The sequence below is a fragment of the Pithys albifrons genome, chromosome 28, assembly GCF_047495875.1.
Source record: "Pithys albifrons albifrons isolate INPA30051 chromosome 28, PitAlb_v1, whole genome shotgun sequence".
Classification (NCBI taxonomy): Eukaryota; Metazoa; Chordata; class Aves; order Passeriformes; family Thamnophilidae; genus Pithys; species Pithys albifrons.
The window spans coordinates 5,340,063-5,365,053 of NC_092485.1; the positions used below are offsets into that span (position 1 = coordinate 5,340,063).

The 24,991-nt window shown below is 62.2% G+C and overlaps 2 protein-coding genes across 2 annotated transcripts in view; both read left to right on the forward strand.

The window, feature by feature from the left end:
* Positions 1–20,709, forward strand: PIK3C2B (phosphatidylinositol-4-phosphate 3-kinase catalytic subunit type 2 beta). Its single transcript, XM_071578803.1, has 33 exons — positions 1–89; positions 5,641–6,581; positions 8,108–8,208; positions 8,329–8,483; positions 8,609–8,729; positions 10,421–10,532; positions 10,620–10,699; positions 10,780–10,843; positions 11,322–11,468; positions 11,734–11,767; positions 12,081–12,276; positions 13,378–13,500; positions 14,304–14,471; positions 14,656–14,767; positions 14,854–14,996; positions 15,737–15,925; positions 16,049–16,142; positions 16,217–16,311; positions 16,388–16,568; positions 16,687–16,794; positions 16,882–16,974; positions 17,111–17,240; positions 17,489–17,625; positions 17,756–17,925; positions 18,132–18,288; positions 18,369–18,478; positions 18,595–18,796; positions 18,873–18,997; positions 19,074–19,191; positions 19,347–19,428; positions 19,513–19,619; positions 19,708–19,836; positions 19,911–20,709. The coding sequence occupies exons 2-33, from the start codon at positions 5,712–5,714 to the stop codon at positions 20,097–20,099; spliced, it is 4,842 nt and encodes a 1,613-aa protein (XP_071434904.1). The 5' UTR covers positions 1–89; positions 5,641–5,711; the 3' UTR covers positions 20,100–20,709.
* PPP1R15B (protein phosphatase 1 regulatory subunit 15B) overlaps positions 20,514–24,991 on the forward strand; it is a 10,091-nt gene continuing 5,613 nt past the window's right edge. The window contains exons 1-3 of the mRNA XM_071578428.1: positions 20,514–20,592; positions 21,039–21,270; positions 21,531–23,631. Of these exons, the coding sequence (XP_071434529.1) occupies positions 20,514–20,592; positions 21,039–21,270; positions 21,531–23,631 (2,412 nt within the window). The remainder of the gene's footprint in view (positions 20,593–21,038; positions 21,271–21,530; positions 23,632–24,991) is intronic.

Sequence of the window (24,991 nt, forward strand, 5' to 3'; positions counted from 1 at the left end):
CTCCCGCATCACTCCGGCTCCTCCCGCATCCCCCCGGCTCCTCCCGCATCCCCCGGCCCCGCCGCCGCCGCCGCAGCCGCTCGGAGCAGGTAGGGCCGCATTGGGGACCGGGGGGAGCGGGGAGACCGGGGGGGCTCCGACCGGGAGAGGCTCAGATCGTCTCCTTAGGGAAAAAAAATGCGATTTTTCATAGATGTGTTTGTGTATATAATAATTTCCCCTCCCGGAGGAGATGCGGCTCCCGCTCGCTGCTGCGGCGGGGAGCGGAAAGTTGGGGTGTTTGCGCGAGCAGAACAATGAAATGGTCCCCGAGAAATTGCGAAGTTGGTCATCGGCAAAGCGGGGAGGGAGAGTGGGGGTCCTGTCCGCTCCTGGCCCGGCAGAGCCGCCCCCCGGCACAGGAACGGGAACAAACATGGAAAAGGGATAGAGACGCGGATGGGGAAGGGATGGAGGTCAGAGAATCGTAGAGTGGTTTGGATTGTAAGAGACCTTAAAGATGATTTCGTTTCAACCTCCCTGCCATGGGCAGGGATGCCACCCGCTGGATCAGTGGATGGGGACGGGGACAGGGACAGGGACAGGGACAGGGACAGGGACAGGGACAGGGACAGGGACAGGGACAGGGACAGAGACAGGGACAGGGACAGGGACAGGGACAGGGACAAACCAGCCCTCGTGTGTGGCCAAGCAGGGTCTGCTCATCCCACCAAACCTCGGTGATGGGGACAGGAGGCACTTGTGAGGATGCTGGGGGGATGTCGGGGTGTTCCCTCTGCTCCTGCGAACAGTCCTCTGGATGCAGAACTTGCAGGAACGCTCCTGAAGAGCAAACTCCGCAGATGTAGGAGCTGTTCCCCCCGAGCCAGGGAGATCTATCGACTGCCACAGCTGTCCCTGTGTGCAAGGCCGAGCAGGGCTGGGATTGTTCTCGGGATCTGGGCCGGGCTGAGCGAGCACCAGCGTGACCAGGAAAATCAATGTTTCCATGCCCAAGCGGCAGGGCCGGGCTGAGAGGGAGCTGCGGGGCGAGGGAACCTGCCCGGCTCTCCCGGGAAAACCGCCCCGGCGAGGCACCCGCCCCTCCTCTGCGCCTCCGAAATTCCACAGCGAGGTCGGGCAGAGGATCCAGCCCTGCGAGCTGCCCTTCCAGCCCCGCAGCCGCTGCTCCAGCGGGGCTGCAGCGTGAGCAGGTGCTGCTCCTGTGCCAGCGCTGCCGGGATGCACCGGGATGTGCACGGGTGGAGCGTATGGACACCCTTGGGGCTGGGGAGGGCTGGGCGAGGCCGAGGGGCTGGAAAGGCTGGGGGTCCCACGGGGAGGGACCACCATGGCTGTGGCAGCAGCAACAGCATCCCCATTCCATCCCATCCCCATCCCAGTCCCCATCCCCATCCGGAGTGAGGGGTTTCCATGTGTGTATCCAGCCTGTGCCTGTGGCGTGTCCTTGGGCTGTGCCTCTCTCCCACTACGTGTGAATCCTGCAGGATGAGCAGCACAGGGAGGTGGTTCCCACTACAGACTGGGCTGGGTCTGGTGAGCATCGTGAGGCCCCTGCACCCCAACAGGGTGCCGTGGGCTGGGGGTGCACCCTGGATGCTGCACGTTCTTCGTGCACTCCGGGAGGATTCATGTCCTCCTGCTGGGGATCTGGGTCAGGGAGAGCCCCATGGCAACAGGGAACACTTAGGAGCATGTGGCACGGATACAGCTGTCGCCACGGCAGCAGATCCATCCCCCGGGGCTGCCCTGGAGCACAGGGATGTGGGACACAGGGCAGAGAGGGCGATGCTGCCACTTCCCAGCGCATCCCAGCTCTGCCCTGCAGGCAGGATGCTTCCCGTGGGTGCTGGGGTGGCAGGGAGTGCCGAGGCTGTGCTGTGCTTCCCATTGCTCAGCTTTCCGGGGCATCTGTGGGGCTCCAGCCCCTCCTTTCCCTGCTGAACCCGTGTGGGCAGTGCCACCAGAACGCTGCCGGTGCAGCCAGGTGCCCCCACAGTGGGTGCCAGGGAGGAAGAAGATTTGCATAGGAGACGAGTGCTGGCACTGGGGAGAATCTGACGTGACCTGCAGCATCCCCTGGGTGGGCCCAGCACCCCAGAACCCTGGCCCTGGGGAGGGTGCTGGGCACTGGAGTGGCACGGGCTGAGTAATTTGGAAAGTCTGACCGTGGGTGTGCTCTGGGACTGGGGAGGCTCCAGGTGTTGGGGGGTCTTGGCCCCACCATTGGGGTGGGGGTGACTTTGGGGAAGGTCCCACCTCTGTCCTCTGGTGGCTTTGGGGAAGGTCTCACCTCTGTCCTCCTCACACTCTGCACGTGCTGGGTGAGGTTCAGCATCTCCTGTGGATCTGAGAGTGTGACTGTCACACCTCACTGCAAACAGGGCTCTGACATCCCCCCAGCAACCCCACCCTGGTGGGACACCCCCCTGTCCCCTCCATTGTCCCCATCACAGACTCAGCTCCAGGTGGTGCCTCCAGGAGTTCCCTCCTTTGGCTGCCCCGAGTTGGGGTTTTCCCATCCCAAACCCGACCCACCTTTCCAGGGCAGGATTTCCTCTCAAGGGTGGAAATACGTAGAAAATGATGGAAGAGCCTTTGGCCTCGTCCAGCTTCACATCCTGCCTGCTCTGGAGAGCACAGAGCTTGGACAGGGCTGGACTTTGCTATTAATAGGAGACATACTGGCTGGAAGAGGAAAAATCTCCTCCTTCTGACAGGCAACAGGTTGGAAGCGGGGCTGGATCGTGGGAGACAGGGCTGAGCTCTGGGCCCTTCCTGCTGCCCTCCTGAAAAATGCTGGTGACATCTCCTGGTGGGGGGATCCAACTCCAAATCCTCCTCTGGAAACCCATGGGCACCATCCCTCGGGTTTTGGAGGTCAGCTTTTTGTCTGCAAACTGGACAACACAAGTAAAGGTGCCTGGAAATGTCTTCTGGAATCAGATTTGGGGGGAATCCTGTAGTTTTTGCTTCTGGAGCATTGGTGTTGCTGAGTGTTGGGTTCACAGGTGGTTTTGTGGCTCCAGGAATGAAACACTCCGGGTTTCGTTTCGGTTTTCAATTGTCTTTCAGACCAAGTTCCCTTTCAGTTCCTCCCACTTCAAACTGGGATGAAAATTCTGCGTTTCCCTTATATCAAAACACCACCTGGAGGACCTCCCTAAAAGTCTTTCCATGGTCGTGATGATCCCAAAGTGCCCCATTTCCCTCCTGTTTTGGAGGGGAAGAGAAGAATTTATTCCAGAGAGTTTCTTCTGGAGGGTGCCTGCTCTGGGGCTGCTGGAGCTGCTGGGAGCCCTGGCAATCTTTCCATCCATGCCAGAAGCTTTGTGGGACAAGGACCTGGAGCATCCTTGCTGCCAGAGGATGTCCCAGGATCCAGGGAGCTTTGTGACCCCACGATGTGCCCTGGCAGTGGGAGCAATGGCACCAGGCTGGGGCCAGCCAGGAGCAGCTCCGTGTCCCCAGGGCAGGGAAGCCTTTGCCATCCTCCTGGCTGGACAGGGCCATTCCAGTGGCTGGGAATGCCGTGGCTCACCCTGCTGGATGGGAGCAGCAGGATGGATGGAGCAGCAGCCCCAGAGGTGAAGGCTGGTGCTTTATCCCTCTCACGGCCACTCCTCCCTCCGCTGGGTTATAAATGGGAGTGAATTGTCTCCCTGATAGGCATAACCTCCATCCCGCTCCCACACCCGGAATGTGCCCCCCCAGGGCTTTTCTTCCTCGCCCTCGGATGTTTGATGTCTTCCCAGATGCTCCCAATGCAGCTGCCTGTGAGGGGGAAGGGAGGGAGGGATGGATGGGGGTCACATGGAGCCCCCCCAGCTCTGCCCTGGCATCCCGTTCCCCAACTCAGCTGGTTCTGCCATGGGATTCCGTGGGATCCTGCAGGATCCCTGCTCAGTTTCCCCATCCCAAGCAGGTGCTGCTCAGCTGCCGGGGGCAGGGGTGGGCACAGGATGGCTCCAGGGCCCCCCCAGCCTCATGATGGATCATTAAGGTTCTCAGTAAGCCCCAGGAGCAGGAGGTGCTGGTTGAGCACCTGGAGGTGCGACCAGGAGAGTTTGGGGCTCTTCCATGTGGATTCCATCTCACTGGTCCATCTGCTGCACCAGTCCATGAGAGAAGGGGCTGAGTCACCTGCCTGGGGACACTCATGGTGTCCCCTGCCCAGGTGACACTCCCTGGTTTGTAGGCAGAGCCCTCCTACATGGCTTTTGGCACTGTGGGATTGCTGGGACCAGGTGGGGTGGAACCTCCCTCCCCATTCCCCCCCTCTTCCCCATCCCCACGTGTAATTCCAGCCCATCCCACAGCACATGCAGGAGCCTGGGCTCGACCCTGCGGGAACGTTTCTCTCCTCAAAACGTCAGCAAGATGCAGATGTTTCTCTTGGAGATGAGAATGGAGTTGTGGCTTTGACAGCCACAAAAATCACTCTGAGTTTATTGCTTTTGGGTTAAAAGCACATTTTCTTTGTTCAGCTTCCAGAAGCCCAGGACTGCCAGCTTTTGGGATTTCTGTTTTTCCAGGAAAAGCCCCCAGATGCCAGCAGGGTCTGAAAAGCCAGGGAAGGGAACATTTTCAGTCTGTCATCCCCCCTGGAGCCATTTTTTTCCAGTTAGAAAGCATAAAAACGCTGGTTGAGTTGGTGCTGGATGGTGTGAGGGGGGTTGTGCTGGTGAGGGGATGGATCAGCCTGGAGATGTGGAGCCTGGACCAGGCTCATTAGCAGCCATCTGGTCCTGCACACCCCGGGGTCAGGGGGGCCTCTTGGAGGGTGGGGAGGGGGTGACGTGTCTGGGAGGGGCTGGGAGAGGACAGTGACAGCACAGGGGACCAGCCTGGTGACACCAGTGCTGCTTCCCCTAAGCTGGAGGAGGGTGGTCACTGGCACAGCCCAGGCTTGGGGTGGGATGTGGGGGGCACATGTGGGGCCAGATGGGCTTCTTCATCACTGGGGGTTCAGAGTCCTGCCTGCCCTGCCTGCCCTGCCTGCTCTGCCTGCTCTGCCTCCCCTGCCTGCCCTGCCTCCCCTGCCTGCCCTGCCTGCTCTGCCTCCCCTGCCTGCCCTGCCTCCCCTGCCTCCCCTGCCTCCCCTGCCTCCCCTGCCTGCTCTGCCTCCCCTGCCTCACTGGTGGCCATCAAATTCTGAGGAAGCAGCAAAATCTTTATTTTTAACCCATGACTGTGCTGAGCCCCTACACATTTCCTTTATTCTGTGGCAAAGAGGAAGGGCTGAACCACCAGCTGCCAGCCCGACCTTCCTTATCAGAGAGTCAGAGAATCACAGACTGGTGTGGGTGGAAAGAGACCTTAAAATCATCCAGTCCCACCCCTTGCCATGGGCAGGGACACGTTCTACTTGAGCCCCCTCCAACCTGGCCTTGGACACTTCCAGGGCTGGGGCAGCCACAGCTTCTCTGGGCAACCTGTGCCAGGGCTCCACCACCCTCTTAGGGAAGAATTTCTTCCTAATATCCAATCTAAACCTTCCCTCCTTCACCTCAAGGCCATTCCTCGTCATGCCACCACTCCACGCCCTTGTCCAAAGTCCTACTCCCAGGCTCCCTTCCTTAGCCAGCCCTCAGTGGCATGTCCTGCGCAGCCCTCAGCGCTGCCTCTCGCTGTCCCCAGGTGGCCGCTGGAGCATCATGGCTTTCTCCTGACCCCCGAGCCCGGCAGGAAGCCCCGCGGTGCCCGGAGCGATGTCCGCCACGCGCGGCAATGGGGAGCACTGGCAGTCCCTGGGCATCAGCCGCAAGGAGCTGGCGCTGGCCGAGGCGCTGCAGATGGAATACGATGCCCTGTCCCGCCTGCGGCAGGACAAGGAGGAGAGCCGGGCCAAGCAGCGCGGGGAGCGGCCCCTCATCTCCTGGGAGGACCCCGCGGACAGGACGGGCTGCGGTGGCATCAAAGCGGCGCGGGGACTCTCCGGCTCCGACCCCACGCTCAGCCACAACGGCCCCGCGCCCCCCGAGGGCCCCCCGGTGCCCCAGCAGCCCCCCGGCCCCCGGGACCCCCAGCCCTGGCTGAAGGGCCCCCTGAGCGGGGACTACCTGTACATCTTCGAGGGCTCCGGGCAGGATTTCCTGGGCGAGCCCCTCAATGGCACTGAGTCCCACCATGGAGGGGGCGGCTCCCCCAAAAAGCTCTCGCCGCCCCCAGTGCCCCCCCGGCACCCCCTCTGGAGCTCCCCCGAGGGCAGCCAGCGCCTGGGGAAGGGGTCCCCCCCAGCCCCCAAAGGCCCCCAGCCCAGGGACATCAACATGTTCTCGGTGGCCCAGGAGCAGGCTCAGGATAAGCTGCTCGGGCGCCGCATCTCCGAGGAGGATCCCTACGGCATCGACGCCATCACCTGCCTCAACCTCAAGTCCACCTACGAGTCAGGGGTGCTTCGGGAAGCTTCCCGGGGCTGGAAAGAGGGGAGGAGCATCCTGGAGAAGGAATCAAGTGGCAAGCCAGTGGCACGGAGCAAGACCATGCCCCCGCAGGTGCCCCCGCGGACATACGGCTCCCGCCACGGGCACAGGAAGAACCTGGCACCCAACAAGAACCGCAGGATCTCCATCGATCCGGTGAGAGGCTTCCCTCCCCCTGCCTTGGGAGTGGGTCTGGGATGGAGCTGAGAGCTGGAAAACCATTGCTGGGATGTGAACTGTGTGTTCTGTCCTTTGCTCCGGGTGGGTTCTACCTATCCCAGCACTGGGGCTCCTTGGAATCTTGTTTGTGTCGTGGGCAGGGGCATCCCTGCACAGAGACACTGCCTCGGGATCAATCAGACTTTTCCAGGGGGGTGGGATTGTGCAGCCATGGCCAAAACTCTCTGGGGTGGGAGAGCTGGGTCTGGGAACCATGCAGGACAGATCCCACCTGGACACCAGGATGTTCCATGTGCTGCCTCCTCTCCTCACCCTTGTGCCCACACACTGCTGAACCCCAGACCCTGCAGCCAAAGCCCAGTGCCCACTGGAAGGCACGAGCAGTACCCAGTCCCATGGTTGGAACTGCTGCTCCAGGGATGCTGGTGCCAAGGTCTCTGGAGGCTGTAGGTGGTTTGCAGTGGGTCCATGTCCTGCCAGCTCATAAAATGTCACCAGATTCTCTGGAAAGAAAGGAGAGTCTCCTCCTGAGAGCTGGGAAATCCCTTTCCTGTTGGCTCACAACATCCTTTCCATCCACAACTCCCTTCTTTCCTGTGCTGAGCAGTCAGTGGGATAACCTCCCTCTGCTCCCAGAGGCACCGGGGGCTGCTGGCACTGCCCTCGGGGCTGCCACATCCCTTGCCCCTGCTGGGATGCCCATGGCAGGGGCAGAGCCCTGACTGTGGTGCAGCTCATCCCACCTCCAGCAAGAGGAGGAGATAAATGACAGGGAAAGTCATCTTCCAGGGCTGCCCCCTCCCCGCAGAGCCAGGGACACAGCAGGGGCTCCCTAAGTCACTCTCGGCTTTCTAAGTGCCAGAACCTAATTATAAAAGAGCATTAAAATTGCCTTTAGTGGCTGCAGCATCCCCCACCTCCCTGTGCCTCCCGGGAGCTGCTGCCTGGGTTAATTGCTCTGACAGTGGGGCCTTTGTTCTGCCCGAGAGCGATGGAGCCCCCGGGACCCCCACGCCGGGGGGAGCCTGGCACGGCAGTGCCACCTGCCCTGGCACTGTGGTGGGAAAGCAGCAGGCAGGGCATGGGCAGGGGGCCCCTGCAGCACCTCCCTGGCCTGGGGACAGTCCCTGCTCATCCTCAAGCTGTCTCTGCCCATCCCTTGCCTCCTTGAGGAATATCCCTTATGGGGCTTTTGGAAATGACTGGAAATGGCCAGTTTTTGGACAGGTGGTGAGATGTCCCTTCTCCCAGCTGTGGGAAAGATGCCAGTGCTGCATCCTGGGGCTGGTGCCCACCTGCCACAACCCCCCCCTTGTGTTGATCCACATTCCCCCTGTGCTGCTGCACAGCCCCTTTGCCCCCACCACAGTGACACCAGGGGGGCACAAGCTGTGGGTGCTCAGGGCTCTGAGGGGGCACCTGATGAGCCCCATTCTGGTGGGAGCTGGGCTGGAGCCCCAGGGCTGTGGTACCAGCTGATGGGCTCGTGCTGTGCCCCACAGGTTGCCCCCCGGCCTCACTCCTTCACCAATGGCTACGAGCTCTTTGAGGTCTCGGAGGAGCGGGACGAGGAGGTTGCTGCTTTCTGCCACATGCTGGATGTGTGAGTACCCGGCCAGGGCAGGAGCATCCCGCTGCAAACTGCCCCCAAACAGGCGTTTTGTGGAGGGTGGGGCAGACCCCACACCCAGGCAGCATCTCTGACCTGTCCCTGCCTCCACAGGCTGCGTTCCAGCTACAGCACCAAGGACTATTCCCTCACGGGGCTGGTGTGGAATGCTGTGAACCTCAGCCCGGAGCAGCTGGGCCATGGGGTGAGCCTGAAGGTGACAGTGGTGTGTGACAGCCTGCGGGAGCCACTCACCTTCACCTGCGACTGTGAGTGTCCCACGCCCTGCAGCCACCTGTGGAACCCCCTTGGAGACCTCCCAGGTGATGGCTGGGGGGGATCCCACCATTCCCACCACCCCAGGGGCTCACAGTGCTGCTCCTCCTCCCCACAGGCTCCTCCACTGTGGACCTGCTCATCTACCAGGCGTTGTGCTACACCCACGACGAGCTGCACGCCGTCGACGTCGAGGACTTTGTGCTCAAGATCTGTGGCTTGGAGGAATTCCTGCAGAAGTGAGTGTCCAGGGAGGGGGGAAAACCCAGCCCAGGCACTGCAGGACCCAAGCATGGCCTTGGCAGGGTGTTGATGGATGTGCAGGGCTGATCCCGGCGTGCACAGCGGGAGCCTCTCCACTCTGTTTCCTGCCTCTGGAGCTGTGTCAATGCTCCTGCCAAAGGCAGCATGTTGGGAGCATCTTTCCTGGTGGCAGGGTGTCTGTCACGCTGACCCCCACGTGCCTGGAAAATGGGCTGGAAAGCAGGGAGCTGCCAAAATAGCTCTTTGGAGGAGTATTAATAACAAGCCGTGTCACTGAGCACAGCCCAGCTTCTCCCAAGCTGCTGTTTAAATTCCAGGAGAATGTGGGAAAGGGATGTGAGTGGCACAGGAGCATCAGGGCTACAGTGGGCAGAGACAGGTGTGGGTGATGGGGATCCCATCCCTCCTGCCCTCCCTTCCTCACTGCTCTTCCTGGAGGAATTCTGTGTTTCCATGTGGGTTTGGGGATGCAGAGGCTCAGGAGAGCTCCCTGCAGAGGGACATGCAGCAGCCACAGCACACGCCGTCCTTCCCTCCATGCTGGAGCCGGGTCCTGCTGCTGGAGAGCTGCCCCAGGCCTGGCCCTGCCACTGGAATTCGGTGGGAGCTCTGCCATGGCCTCCAGGAACTGCTGGTTTGGGCCCTAAAGGGACAGCTGGGAATTGCTGGGACCGGGAGAGCCCAGCTCTGCTCCTGCCACCCACAGGAGCCCCCGAGGGGCTCCAGGGCCACCTAAAGGGGCTGTTCCCATTGATGCTGAGCCCTTGGGCTGCCAAACAGCCCAGTGCAGATGTGCACACATCTGTACAGGTGTGTGGGTACAGCAGCATCTCCAAACCTGCTGTGGGAGACACTGGGCTGCCAGGGACCACCCAGCTGTAGGATGGATCCAGCCATCCAGGATGGCATTCCCAAAGGGATGAACCTCCTGCTTTTTTGGCAGGGAGCAGCATCCTGGGCATGGAACAGGACAGCCCCCAGTGAACATTTCCATGTATCTCCCAAGGCCCTCAAAGGACCTCTGGGAAAGCCCTGGGACATAAAGCCCCTTTGTTGCCAATCTTTTCTTCCCACATCTTCCCGTGGCAGAGGAGATGCTGGAAGTGCCAAACCCCCCCCGTGGAGCCGGTCAGGCCCTTGAGCTCTGCAGACCAGGCTGAGCTGCTGTCACTGGCTTCCCATTTGATTTAGCCAGGGCTGACTTGGCTCATTCTCCCTGGAGCCAGCAAAGGAATTGGGGCTGGATGGCCGAGAGGGTCCCGCTCCAGGGGGGCTTCCCATGCCTGTGGGTTCAGAGGGATCAGGCTGTCACTCCCTGCTCCAAGGCTCTCCCCAGTCCTGCTGCCAGCCAGAGCATCCTCCAGCTCCTCAGATCCTTGGTCTGCTTCCCACACATGGCTGGGCTGGTCCTGGCACGACGGGCTCCTCCACTCCCGGCCCTGTCGCGCCGGCTGGGCCGGGCACGGCTCTGTGGAGGGCGCAGGGGAAGGAGGGAAAACAATGGCTCATTCTTTGGGTTTCCTGGTGCCACAGAGGTCAGTTTGCAGGCGAGGCAGCTGCCTGAGCCCCAGCCCAGGCTGCCTGGCTGTGGGATGGTGGGATGGGGCACCCCAGGGTGGGATTTTGGGGCATGGCACGGGATCAACGTGCGGTGCTGTCCCCGCAGCAAACACGCCCTGGGCAGCCACGAGCACATCCAGCACTGCAGGAAGTTTGACATGGACATCCGGCTGCAGCTGCTGAGGAGGAAGGGGGTGCGCAGTGACCTGGCCCGCACGGTGGGTGACAGGGGTGGGGGGCACCAGGGGTGCCGGTGCCATCCCCCTGTGGTGGGATATCCGTGCTCAGCATCTTTCCATCTCCAGGCGAGCGATGACCAGAGCCCCTCCACCCTCAACCACTACATCCACCTGCAGGAGAGGCCCATCAAACAGACCATCAGCAGGTAGAGGGGACACGGCAGGACCTGACCCCCACCCCAGGTGCCCACCTGGCCGGGGCTGAGCTCTGCTCCCTGTCCCCCAGGCAGGCCCTGAGTCTCCTCTTTGACACCTTCCACAACGAGGTGGATGCTTTCCTGGCAGCTGAGGTGAGCAGCAGGGATGGAGGGGGGTCTGGGGCCGCCTTACCTCGTTTGCTGTGGATTCATTCCCCTTTTTGTTATGGAGCTCTAGGGGTGTGTCAGAGAAAGGGAATGGCTGTGAATCACAGAATCATCATAGAATCAGGGAATATCCCGAGCTGGAAGGGACCCACAAGGATCATTCAGTCCAACTCCTGACCCTGCACAGGACACCCCAAAATCCCACCTTGTCCCTGTCCTGTTGTCCAAACACTGCTGGAGCTCTGGCAGCCTTGGGGCTGTGCCCACTGCCCTGGGGAGCCTGGTCAGTGCCCACCACCCTCTAGGGAAGAACCTTTTCCAAAAGTCCATCCTAAACCTCCCTTGACAGAGGAAAGGAGGGGAAACTGAGGCACAGGTGCACCTTCCAGTACAGGCTGCAGGAAGAAACCCCTGGCCCCCCAGATGTCAGGAGGTCCCACCTCAGCCCCTCTCTGCCCCCCAGGGAGATTTCCCACTGAAGGCAGAACGGGTGATCCAGTCAGTCATGGCCATCTGCAACGCCCTGGCAGCTGTGGAATCCCAGGAGATCACAGCAGCCCTCAACCAGATGCCCCCCTGCCCCTCCCGCATGCAGCCCAAAATCCAGAAGGTGAGTGATGGGCACCCACAGGGTGCAGGACCGGGGGGTGGCCCAGCCAGGAGCTGCAGAGGGGAAGCACGTTGTCACATCTGGCTGCTTTCCCTCCTTCCTCCTGCTGCACCACGTGGAAAATTCCTGAATAGCTGGGAAGAGGCAGCTGCCTGGCTCTGGCAGCCACAGGTGTTACGTAAAGGCAGCCTTGGCGAGCTGCTCCCCGGCAGTGTGGGGCTGGCACTCAGGGGGCTCTTGTGGTTTCTCTTTTTTTCCTCAACAGGATCCAAATGTTCTGGCCAAGAGGGAAAATCGAGGTATTTCTGTTCTCCTTCTCCCCTTCTGGGCTCGAGTTCGTGGTGCTTTTAATCTTCAAACCCCTCCCCCTTCAATTATCAGGGCCAAAAATGTGTTTGAAAGCGTCCTGGCTGAAAGAAAAAATGGGTTTCTGGGGGTGGTTGTTCCTTAGTGTGAGCTCAAAGTGGAAAGCCTGCAATTCTCTCTGTCATTACTTTATCCTGGGGGAAAACCTGCCTGGGGTCCCTCCAGCATCCCAAGCACAGCCCTGAGGGATGTCCTGGGGGGCAGTGGGAGCCGTGGGGGGCTCAGCCCTCTCCCTGCTCCCCCCAGAGCGGATCGTGGAGAGCCTGACAGCCGCCATCCTGGACATGGTGGAGCTCTACTGCAGCACCTTCAACGCCGACTTCCAGCCCACCGTGCACGGGAGCCGCGAGCTGGGCGTGGCACAGGAGGCTCAGCTCCTCACCTGCCCCCTCTCCTTCACCGTCTATGCCACCCACCGCATCCCCATCACCTGGGCCGCCAGGTAAGGGCGGCTCCCCACGGGCACACACCTGAGCAGGGCCATGTTCCCATCCCAGGAGTTCACAGGGAATAGGGGTTAAGCCAGGCTGAGCCTCCTGGGTTGGGATTCCAGGGCAGGAACAGAGAACCACAGAATATCCTGAGGTGGAAGGGCTCGTTGTGGGATTCTAAGGGTGTGTCAGAGAAAGGTCATGAGTCGTGGAGTATCCTGAGTGGGATCCCACAAGGAGTCTGACTCCTGGCCATGCACAGGATACCCCAAAATCCCAGCACGAGCCTGGGGATGCTGGTGCTGATGGGCAGTGAGGGATGCTTGCCTGGGCTCTGGATGGGATGGCTGTGCCGTGCTCTCCCATCCCAACTCCACAGATCCCCAGGGCAAGGGCTAACCCACCCCAACCCTTCCAGACTGGAATTCCAGGGTATGAATATACAATCATGGAGTTGTAGACACCCCAAAATCCCACCACGAGCCTGGGGATGCTGGCGCTGGCTGGAGGAGCTGTGGATGATATGGATGGCTCTGCCGTGCTGTCCCATTCCAACCCCACGGATTCCCTCCAGTCTCCCAGCACCCCGGGGAGGTGACAGATGGCCCCACGGAGCGGCCCCACGCCCCACGGGCCCTTTGTTCGGCGCCTCGGTGCCCGTGCCCGGCGCGGGGGGCCGGGTGGGCGAGGCAGCGGCGCCGGCAGCAGCCGCCCCGCCGGGGACCCCTCGCCTTTGTGCTGCCCTTAATGTATTCCCCTTGGTGGCTGGCTCCGAACAAAGCCGGTAGCCTGGGAAATGCCGGCATGCCCTGACCTCCGGCGCCCCGCCGCCCGCCCCGGATTGTCGCTCGGCACCTGCCACATGGCAGGGCCCCCCCGGCAGCCCCCGTGTGATGGTATGTGCGGTGGCATATGGTGATGGGGACGGGGGGCTCCCGGCTCTGCCCCCCTTCCCAGGCCCGGGGAAGGCGTTGGGTTCAGCACCTCCATCCTCCCGCCCCGCTGGGGTGGGCTGTGCCCCGTGGTGGGGTGAGCCCCCGGGTACTGGCAGCACTGGCACTCTGACCCAGGCAAAGCTCCCCCAGCTCACAGCTGCCCCTCTCCCCTCGCAGCTATGAAGATTTCTACCTCTCCTGCTCCCTCAGCCACGGTGGGAAGGAGCTGTGCAGCCCCCTGCTCACCAGGAAGGCCCACGTCTACAAATACCTCTTCCACCTCATCATTTGGGACCAGCAGTAAGGCAGTGCCCCAACCACGGGGTGGGCATGGGGGTCCTGGTGCCATGCCTGGGCACTCAGCCTTCCTCCTCCTCCTCCTCCTCCTCCTCCTGTGCTACAGCAGCTCCTCTCTGTGCCTCTCCCCGGGTTTTGGGTGTTGGAAGCTCTTGTGTCATTCCCTGGAATAGCACCGGCCCCAGTAGCAGCTCAGCCCTTCCAGACCTGCCTGTTGCACCCGGGAAAGGGGATCTGCTCCAAAAATAGCGCCTGGAGCAGGCAGGGAGGCCGTGCTGAGCCCTTGCCATGCCTGGCATTCACAGTGTGCAGGGAGGTGGGGATGGGCAGGGATAATTTTAGAAGGTGTCGGTGCCATCAAGGACAGGCGCCCGGCGGGACGGCGAGCAGAGTCGTCCCCGGGGCAATCCCCTTCCCCCGGGATGTAGGAGGAGAGGAATCTCAGCCCTGGGGTCCCACACGACCCCCCCCAGGCTGTGGGACAAGGTCAGTGAGCACTGGGGTCCCTGCACGGTGGCCCCTCTGTCCTGCGGTCACCATCTGATGACAGGGAGCAGCGGGGCCGAGCTGGGAGAGGACCAGGTGGCTGTCCCTAAACCCAACTGCTCCTTGTGGGGTGTCTGCCCATGGCATGGGACTTCCATCCTATGGGGGTGGCCCAGGGCACTGCTGTGCCAGCAGCAAACACATTGGCAGGGCTGGGCTCTCCTGGGGCATGTTTGGCATCCCAAGGCGGGGGCTGGAGCTGTGGGGTGCTGGGAGTGCCCATCCCTGGCATGGCTGAGCCTCTGATCGCTCTCTTGCAGGATCTGCTTCCCAGTCCAGGTGAACCACCTCCCACGGGAGACACTGCTCAGTGTCACACTCTTCGCTGTGCCCATCCCACCTCCAGGCAGCTCCTCTGACACCAACAAGCAGCGGCGGGTGCCCGAGGCCCTGGGCTGGGTGACCACCCCCCTCTTCAACTTCAGGCAGTACGTGGGGTGTCCCACCACCACGGGCACAGTGAGGGGCTGTGCTGGCATCCCTGGGGGCACAGAGGAGTCTGCAGTGCTGTGGAGTCCCCAGCGTGGGGACAGCACCCTTACAGCAGTGCCACCCTCGTGCCCTGACAGAGTCACCCCCAGTGCCAGGCTCTGAGCCCTCCTCCTCCTGCAGGGTCCTGACCTGTGGGCGGAAGCTCCTGGGCTTGTGGCCTGCGACCCAGGACAACTCCAGGGCCAGGTCCAGTGCCCCCAACTTCAACCAGCCCGACAGTGTCATCCTGCAGGTACGTCCTGGCACAGGGGGTTCCAATGGGACACCTTCACCCTGAGCCCCACCTGTGGATCCCCTCACCCTTTGCCTCTGCCCCAGATCGACTTCCCCACCTCAGCCTTTGAGGTGAAGTTCACCAGCCCCCCCGTGGCCGAGTTCAGCCCCCGGTACGAGTTTGGCAGCCTGGGGGAGGAGGACCAGCGGCAGCTGCGGGAGGCCATGCAGAAGAAGTCACTCTACTGGTAAATAAACAGGGGGGTGGCATCACCTGATGGGGGGGCACTGCTGGCAGACCCCCAGAACTGCCTCTGATAGACCCCCAGCACCACCTTGGCATGCATAGGGGATAGCTGAGGGTCTGACCTTGCCTGTGGCTGGAATGAGGCTGGAGCTGGTGTTTTCCGGAGCTGGGTTTTCTGCAGCTGGCTGTCATTGCTCCTTCTGTGCTCTGCCCTCCCTGACTGCCCCTCTCTGTCCATGTCCCCTCAGCAGGGACAGCTGCCTGGCCCCTCGTCCAGCCTGGCATTGCTGAGCTGGCCAGAGCCCTCTGGCCCTGGCTCTAAATCAGGGATCAGGTGTCGGCAGCTGTGCCAGGACCTGCCAAGCAGAAATCTGTGGGGTGGGCAGGGGTCACTGGGCACAGGGACAGCCAGGCACAGCTGGTGCCTGGGGGTCCTGGCTGTGCCTTGGGGGACAGGGGTCTGCAGCAGGGTCCTGCTCTCCATCAGTCCCTCTTTTCGATGGGTGGGGGTGCAGGGAGGGCTCAAAGGGGTGTATCAGCATCCCATGTATCATGCTTGGCAGGGCAGAGGGATGACACATTCCCAGTCTACCAACCCCATCCAATCCACTCATGGCCAGAGGGATGCCACCTCCCCATCCTGCCAGCCCCATGCCATCCCTGTGTTTTGGGGGCACAGGGATGCCCCCTCCCCAGCCTGCCAGCCCCATCCCTCCGTGCCATCCCCTCCCTCCCCCCCAGGCTGACGGATGCAGACCGGCAGCGGCTGTGGGAGAAGCGGTGCCACTGCCATGCAGAGCCTGGCGCCCTGCCCATGCTGCTGGCCAGTGCCCCCAGCTGGGACTGGGCCTGCCTGCCCGACATCTATGCCCTGCTCAGCCAGTGGACCTCCATGAGCCACCAGGATGCCCTGGGGCTCCTTCATGCCACGTAAGCCACACGTGGGCCATGGGTGCTGTGGGGATGTACCCTGTGGCACTGCCACCTGCCATGTGTAGCAGTGGCAGGGGGATGCTGAGGGTGTCATCCCTGTGACTCCTGTCCTGGATGCAGGTTCCCAGACCAGGAGGTGAGGAGGACAGCCGTGCAGTGGATTGACTCCATCTCTGACACCGAGCTGCTGGACTACCTGCCCCAGCTGGTCCAGGTGCGTGGTGGGACTGGGACATTTCATGGGGTGCCTGCTGGTCCCACCACGTCCCAACCTTGTCCCCTCTGCAGGCCCTGAAGTACGAGTGCTACCTGGACAGCCCCCTGGTGCGCTTCCTCATGAAGCGAGCCATCTGCGACCTCAAGATCACCCACTACTTCTTCTGGTGGGTTTGGGGGGCCCTGGGAGTGGTGTGGGTGCCCTGGGCATCCCCTGAGCCTGCGTGTCCCTGCTCTGAGCAGGCTGCTGAAGGATGGCCTCAAGGACTCCCAGTTCAGCATCCGGTACCAGTACCTGCTGGCGGCGCTGCTGTGCTGCTGCGGGAAGGGGCTGCGGGAGGAGTTCGACCGGCAGTGCCTGTTGGTCAGCACCCTGGCCAGGCTGGCCCAGCAGGTCCGGGATGCCGCCCCCTCTGCACGCCAGGTGGGTGCCAGGGTGCTGCGAGGGTGCCGGGCTGGGTGTCAGCCCCCCATCCCGTTCCCACCTGTCCCATGCCCACTCCATCCCACACCCACCTCCCGCCACCGTGCCCGCCCCACAGGGCATCCTCCGCGAGGGGCTGGAGGACGTGAAGCAGTTCTTCAAGGCCCACGGCTCGTGCCGGCTGCCGCTCAGCCCCAGCCTGCTGGTGAAGGGCATCGTGCCACGGGTGAGTGGGGGACTCAGGGGGCATCAGGGGGCTGCTCTGCCTGCTCCCAGCTCACCCTGACAGGGCTGTGCCTTCCTCCCCTGGCAGGACTGCTCCTACTTCAACTCCAACGCCGTCCCGCTGAAGCTTTCCTTCCAGAACGTGGATCCCTTGGGGGAAAACATCCGGGTCATCTTCAAGGTGAGCCTGGCACCTGGCACCTTTGGCAATGCCCAAACCCTGGCATGGCCACCTCAATCCCCTGAGCTTCACCTCTGCTGCTCCCTGGCTCTGTTGGCTCTTCTGCCGGCTCTGATGGCTCTCCCTTGGCTCTCAGTGTGGCGATGACCTGCGGCAGGACATGCTGACACTGCAGATGATCCGGATCATGAACAAGATCTGGGTGCAGGAGGGGCTGGACATGCGCATGGTCATCTTCCGCTGCTTCTCCACTGGCCGTGGGCGAGGTGAGCTGGTGTTGGGCATCCCTGGGGCATCAGGCCACATGTGGGGCTGGTGAGGGCACAGAAGGCTCTGTGGGTTCCTGTGATCAGATCTTTGGTCTGATCCCACCAGCCCATGCAGGAACGTGGCTTTGCAGGCTGTCACTCAGTGGTGATGGCTGGGGAGTGGCTGGGTTGGTGGCAAAGTGGGGCTGGGGTCTTGGTGCCCCCCGGTTGGGCTGGAGGGGTCTCACCTGTGTCTCGGCTGCCAGGCATGGTGGAGATGATCCCCAACGCCGAGACCCTGCGCAAAATCCAGGTGGAGCACGGCGTGACAGGCTCCTTCAAGGACCGGCCGCTGGCAGACTGGCTGCAGAAACACAACCCCGAGGAGGATGAGTATGAGAAGGTGGGCAAGAGCCTGGCAGTGTCCCTGCTCCTCATGTCCCCTCTGCATGGACAAGACACCTTGCTTCCCATTGCATCCAGCCTTTCTTCACACCTGCTTCCTCCTTCCCTCCCTCTCTCCTTCCTCCCAGGCTGTGGAAAACTTCATCTACTCCTGCGCCGGCTGCTGCGTGGCCACCTACGTGTTGGGGATCTGTGACAGGCACAACGACAACATCATGCTCAAGACCACGGGCCACATGTTCCACATCGATTTCGGGAGGTTCCTGGGGCACGCACAGATGTTTGGCAACATCAAGAGGTGAGGAATGCCTGGGGTGCCTCCTTCCCCTTTGCCTGGGCTCATCCCTGTGGGGGGATTTGGTGGGTGAACCCCTTCTCCTCATCCTGGTGGTGGGTGACCTCCCCTCTCCTCATCCCAGTGATGGGGAATGTCCCCTTCTCCTCATCCTGGTGGTGGGGACTCCCATGCCTGCTCACTTTCTGTCCCTGCTGTCCCTGGCGCAGGGACCGGGCGCCTTTTGTCTTCACCTCGGACATGGCCTATGTCATCAACGGTGGGGACAAGCCCTCCAGCCGCTTCCACGACTTCGTGGACCTTTGCTGCCAGGCCTACAACCTCATCCGCAAGCACACCCACCTCTTCCTCAACCTGCTGGGGCTGGTGAGAGCTGGGGGGGGGCCGCAGCTTCCCACCCAGGGGTCCCCCCTGCCGCCTGCCCTCACCCCTGCCTTGCCTCCCAGATGCTGTCCTGTGGCATCCCCGAGCTCTCCGACCTGGAGGACCTCAAGTATGTCTACGATGCCTTGAGGCCACAGGACTCTGATGCCGATGCCACCACCTACTTCACCAGGTAGAGGACATGGGTGGGTGAAGGTGCAGGAGCAGATGGAGGGGCAGGAGCAGATGGAGGGAGCCCTTGGATGGTGGCACCGGCTCCATGCTGAGTGTGCCGTGGCCTCGTTGCAGGTTGATCGAGTCCAGCCTGGGCAGTGTGGCCACCAAGCTGAACTTCTTCATCCACAACCTGGCACAGATGAAGTTCACGGGCTCTGATGCCCGGCCCACCCTCTCCTTCGCCCCCCGCACTCACACCATCAAGACGTCCGGCCGGATCCGCGACGTCTTCCTCTGCCGCCACGAGAGGGTCTTCAACCCCAGCAAGGGCTACGTGAGTGGGGACAGCTGGGGATGGGGTGGGCTCGGGGCACCCCGGGGTGCCGTGTCACAGCCCTGTCCCTCTGCAGACCTACGTGGTGAAGGTGCAGCGGGAGAGCCCGGGCGATGTGACCTTCGTGCAGCGCACCTTCGAGGAGTTCCAGGAGCTGCACAACAAGCTGCGCCTCCTCTTCCCCTCCTCGCTGCTGCCCAGGTACCCCCCCAGAGCCCCCAGACCCCCAGGGCTCCCCACAGCCCCCCTGGGCTTGGCTGAGGGCCCGTCCCTGCAGCTTCCCCAGCAGGTTTGTCATCGGGCGGTCGCGGGGAGAGGCGGTGGCCGAGCGGCGGAAGGAGGAGCTGAACGGCTACATCTGGCACCTGATCCACGCGGCCCCCGAGGTGGCAGAGGTGGGGACCTGGGGCAGGGGCTACAGGGAGGTGGGGGCAGTGCCAGGGACACCAGCGAGGTGGGACAGTGCACTGTGTGAATGTTGGTGTGTGTCCTGTGCCCTGAATGGAGGGGACACCACTGTCACCCCTAATGTCACCTCCTCGCCCTGCAGTGTGACCTCATCTACACCTTCTTCCACCCCCTGCCCCGGGATGAGAAGGCAGCTGGAACCAACACAACCTCAAAGCCAGCGGGTAAGGAGCAGGGTAATTGTGGGGGGCAATGGTGGGGGACGATGGGGGGCTCCCATCCCACCCCAGCCCTCCTCTTCTCTCCAGATGCCACATGGGCTCGTTCCCTGGGGAAGGTTGGAGGGGAGGTGAAACTCTCCATCTCCTACAAGAACAACAAGCTCTTCATCATGGTGATGCACATCCGGGGGCTGGTAGGTGCCCAGTGCCCGGTGGGAGCAGGGTGGGGGTGGGATGGACCCCCCCTGCTGCACTCACAGGGTCCCCCCACTCTCCCCACAGCCCCCCTTGCAGGATGGCAATGACCCTGACCCCTACGTCAAGACCTACCTGCTGCCCGACCCCCAAAAAACAACCAAGAGGAAAACCAAAGTGGCCCGAAAAACCTGCAACCCCACCTACAACGAGATGGTAGGTGTGATGGGCACGGGGCTGGGGGGCCCAGGGGGGCCGTGGCTGAGGGTCTGCCCCGTTATGCCCCACAGCTGGTCTACGACGGGATCCCCCGGGGGGACCTGGAGCAGCGGGAGCTGCGGCTGAGCGTGCTGAGCGAGGAAAGCTTCTGGGAGAACATCCTGCTGGGGGAGGTGGGAATCCGCCTGCGCGACCTGGACCTGGCGCAGGAGAAGATGGGCTGGTTCGCCCTGGGGTCCCGCGGCCACGGCACTCTCTGATGACCCCTTGCCAGGGCTGGGGACACCCTGGCACGGCCACCGCGGCGCTGCCCACCCCGGGGGTGTCCCCGAGGGGCACTGCCACGGGCACCTCCTTTTTTAAGTTTACCTTGTGTCAAGGGAGCAACGCGGGGAGGGAGGGGCGGGGAGGAGCGTGGGGCGTTTCGGGGGTTATTCTTCCTTTGGGATATCTGTATTTTAATTTTTTTAATACCGAGTAGCGTGCGGCCGGGCACCGGCGTGGAGGGCACAGGGTGGTGGCACAGGGGCTTGCTGGGGGCTGGGGAGGGGTGTGCATCCCCCCCGGGTACATCCCCAGCCTGCTGGAGCCGGGCTATTCCCACCCTGGGGAATTCGCTCCCAAAGGAGAGCGGCGTGGCGGGTGCCGGTTCCGTGTGGCTGACCCACCCCCCGATGGCACGGGAAGGGCACAGCCAGCCCCCCTCGCTGTCCCCGTGCCCTGGGGACACCCATCTCCTCGCCCACCCCCTGGGTGCGGGCTTGGTGCCTGTGGTGCTTTGTTTACAGCGACAGCTCCGTAAACGGACGAAATGTTTCTCAGGATCGAGAATAATGAACTTAACCTTTATATTAAAAGTTTTAAATATTGGATCGAGTGGGAGTTGGGCATTGGGGTCTGGTTTGGGTGGCAGACAGGGCTGGGGGAACTCTTGGGCTGGGGGAGCTGGGACCCTCCTGCATCGGGACCCTCCTGCCCTGAATGTGCCAGTGGGGAAATACAGGAGATGGAAGGCACGGGGTGGCACGTGGAACCTGCCAGCACCTCTGCCTGTACCTCTGCCTGCACATCTTCCCCTCTGCCCACACCTTTGCCTGCACAGCTGCATCTCTGCCTGCACAGCTGCCTGCACAGCTGCCTGCAAATCTACCTGACATCTGCCTGCCTATCTGCCCACACATCTGTCTGCACCTCTGCAGCTCTACCTGCCCTTCTGCCTGCACCTCTGCCTGCACATGTGCACTTCTGCCTGAACATCTACCTGTACTTCTGCCTGCCCCTTTCCCTGCACTTCTGCCTGTATTTCTGCCTGCCCCTCTGTCTGCACATCTACCTGAACATCTGCATATCTGCCTGCACATCTACCTGCATATCTGCATATCTACCTGTACTTCTGCACCTGCACATCTACCTGCACATCTGTATATCTAGGTGAACATCTGCATGCACATCTACCTGCACATCTGCACACCTGCCTGTGCTTCTGCCTCCACATCTACATGCACATCTGCCTGTACTTTTGCCTGCATCTTTGCCCGCACATCTGTCCCCACCTCTGCTCCCCACAGCATGCCAAACTCTGTGTATCTGTGGCCGTGGCTCCTCAGTCCCATCCCCCGCAGCTGCTGCCCCGCACTGTCCCCGCCGAGTCTCCGCACTGTCCCCCCAGTGTCCCCGCCCTGTCCCCCCAGTGTCCCCGCCCTGTCCCCGCCCTGTCCCCCCAGTGTCCCCGCCCTGTCCCCCCAGTGTCCCCGCCCTGTCCCAGCACTGTCCCCCCAGTGTCCCCGCCCTGTCCCCCCAGTGTCCCCGCCCTGTCCCCGCCCTGTCCCCGCCGAGTCTCCGCACTGTCCCCCCAGTGTCCCCGCACCGTCCCCCCAGTGTCCCCGCCCTGTCCCCCCAGTGTCCCCGCCCTGTCCCCGCCCTGTCCCCGCCCTGTCCCCCCAGTGTCCCCGCCCTGTCCCCGCCCTGTCCCCTCCCTGTCCCCGCCCTGTCCCCCCAGTGTCCCCGCCCTGTCCCCGCCCTGTCCCCTCGCCCCGGGGGCGCCCCCGCTCCGCTCCGCCTGCACTTCCCCGCTCCGCCGCCGGGGGCGCTGCCGCGCGGAGCCCTCTGGCTGATGCAATCCTTGCGGGGCGTGGCCACGGATGGAGTGGGCGTGGTCGAGGCGACACCGCCCAATGGGCGTCGGCGACGGGAGTGGGCGGGGCCGGTCGCGGCCACGCCCTTCGCTGGGCTGTGGAAGGGGCGCTGAGCGGAGGCGCCGCCATTTTGTGCTTGAAGCCGCCTCAGGATGGAGCTCAGACCCGACCCGGAGCCGCCCGTCGTCCCCCGAGCCCTCAGAGCCGCCGCCCCGCCACGGAGCTCCGCTCCGCACACCCCTCCGCACCGCTGGCAACGCTGAACGGCCTCATGGAGCACAGCGGTCGCGAACGCGCCGGCCCCGGCTTGGGGCCGGCCCGGCTGGGCCTGGCCGCGGCCTGGCCGAAGCTGGCGGGGCCCAGCGCGGCTCCCGCAGGCGGCTCGTCCCAGGCGAGCCCGCCCTTCTCGTGGCTGCGGGTGCTGTCGCAGCTGCTGTCGCCGCTGCCCGCGCTGCTGCAGCGCCTGCTGCCCGGCCCCGCGCTCAGCACCGCGCTCTGCCCCGCCAAGGCCCCGCCGCCGCTCGTGCTGCTGCCCAAGCCGGACACCTCGCTGGGCTGGGCCGAGGAGCCCCTGGAGAAGCGGCCGCAGAGCGTGTCGGAGCGCCCGGCGGGGCTTTGGGAAGCAGGGCTGATGCGGAGCGGCCTGGGGGCCCTCCCCGCCGGCTGGTACGTGCTGGGCATGGAGCAGAGCAAGGGCCACCTGCCCCAGCCCCTGCGGGCAGAGGCGCTGCCCGAGGCCGAGTTCCTCCGCAGCAAGCGCCTGGCCTTCCTCCAGCGCTGGCACCTGCCCGTGCCCGACCCCGACCACGGCTACCACAGCCTGGAGGAGGAGCAGCACAGGGAAACGGCGGCACGGGGGGACCAGCGGGGCCGGGCCGGGCAGCCGGAGCAGCCCCAGGAGCCGGGGAGGCAGCCGGGAGGTGTCCCCGAGGAGCAGGAGCGGAGTCGGGATGCGGCTGAGGAGGACGGGGAAGCCTTGGCTGAAGGGGATGATGAGGACTCGGACACAGAGCGAAGCCTCCCTGTTTCGACCAGACCTGTCTGTGCGAATAAATTAATCGATTATATCATCGGGGGAGTTTCCAGTGGGGAAGAGAGTGAGGGTGAGGAAGACTGGGATGATGATGATGATGATGGTGATGACGGGTTTGACAGCGAAGAGCTTCCCTCGGACTCAGACGCCGGGAGCCAGGACGGGGAGAGGCTTCACCTCTGGAATTCCTTCTATAGTTTGGATCCCTACGACCCTCAGAACTTCACAGCCACCATTCAGACATCCTCCAGTGAGCCAGGAAAGGAGATGTCGGATGTGGAAGAGGAGGAGGAGGAAGATTCGTGGGGAGAGTCCTCAGGCTCTGCTCATAGTTCTGAGGATGAGGACGAGTGGGACTGTGGCAGCGTGGATGAGGCAGAAAACTTGAAACTTTGGAACTCATTCTGTACCTCGGACGATCCTTATAATCCTTTAAATTTCACGGCAGCCTTTCAGACAGCGGAGAAAAAAGGGGCGCCGGGTTGCAGAGGAGCCGAGAGGCCGAGTCCGGTCAGTGCCGAGCACTTCTCTGTGTGTTTGGAGAGACACAACTGCGGGCTCAGCGACCTGGGGCAGCGTGGGATTCTGGCAGGGGAGAAAAGTGCGAGTTCCAAGCGGAAAAAGGTACATTCTTGCTTGTATTTCTGTGTTTGGGGCTGCTGAAAACCCTCAGAACAAACCCAGTACGTGAGAGGGTGAGGTCACTCATCCCGCATTCCAGCCCGAGCCTCCATCAGCTTGTGCTAATTAATCCCTGGAATGTTGGGCCTCATCCTTGACACGTGATGAGAAATTGTGTCAGAGAGTTTCTTTTGTAGACTCGAAGTGAAATTTTTCCTTTAAGACGCAGTTTCTGTTCCGTATCTGGGGGTGTAACGTGGTTTCATTACCAGGGAAACTCCAGAGTTGTGATGTCAGTTTTTCCCCGAGAAACTCCAGAGCTGTGATGCCTTTTCCTGGAAAACAGCAGGAATTCCGTTCGGAGGAGTTTCCGTAAAGTCATTTAGGCCCTTAAACCGAAAGCATTTGAAACAATTTGGGCCTTTTTTTATGTGACCCAGGTAGGCAAGTTACGTGTTCTGGGGTAGGAAAAACTCGTTTAACTCGTGCTGGGGGTGTCACACATGGGTGTGTCACACATGGGTGTGTCACGTATGTTGGGGGTGTCACAATCGGGGTGTCACACATGGGTGTGTCACGTATGTTGGGGGTGTCACAATCGGGGTGTCACACATGGGTGTGTCACGTATGTTGGGGGTGTCACACATGGGGGTGTCACGTATGTTGGGGGTGTCACAATCGGGGTGTCACACATGGGGGTGTCACGTATGTTGGGGGTGTCACAATCGGGGTGTCACACATGGGGGTGTCACGTATGTTGGGGGTGTCACACATGGGGGTGTCACACGTGTTGGTGTCACACATGGGGGTGTCACACGTGTGTTGGGGGTGTCACACATGGGTGTGTCACGTATGTTGGGAGTGTCACACGTGTGTTGGTGTCACACGTGTGTTGGTGTCACACATGGGTGTGTCACATATGTTGGGAGTGTCATATGTGGGGGTGTCACACGTGTGTTGGGGTGTGCCACGTATGTCGGGTGTGCCACGTATGTCGGGTGTGCCACATATGTTGGGGGTGTCACGTATGTTGGGGTGTCACGTATGATGGGATGTCACGTATGTTGGGGGTGTCACGTATGATGGGATGTCACGTATGTTGGGGGTGTCACGTATGTTGGGATGTCACGTATGTTGGGGGTGTCACGTATGTTGGGGGTGTCACGTATGTTGGGGTGTCACGTATGTTGGGGGTTTCACACGTGTGTTGGTGTCACACCTGGGGGTGTCATACGTGTGTTGGTGTCACACCTGGGGGTGTCACACGTGTGTTGGTGTCACACCTGGGGGTGTCATACGTGTGTTGGTGTCACACCTGGGGGTGTCACACGTGTGTTGGGTGTGTCACACGTGTGTTGGTGTC

Coding starts and splice junctions, on each gene's coding strand:
- PIK3C2B (XM_071578803.1), top strand. CDS start 5,712: ATGTCCGCCACGCGCGGCAATGGGGAGCACTGGCAGTCCCTGGGCATC. Junction 16,312..16,387: donor ATCACCCACTACTTCTTCTG/GTGGGTTTGGGG, acceptor TGCTCTGAGCAG/GCTGCTGAAGGATGGCCTCA. Junction 17,241..17,488: donor CTCCACTGGCCGTGGGCGAG/GTGAGCTGGTGT, acceptor CTCGGCTGCCAG/GCATGGTGGAGATGATCCCC.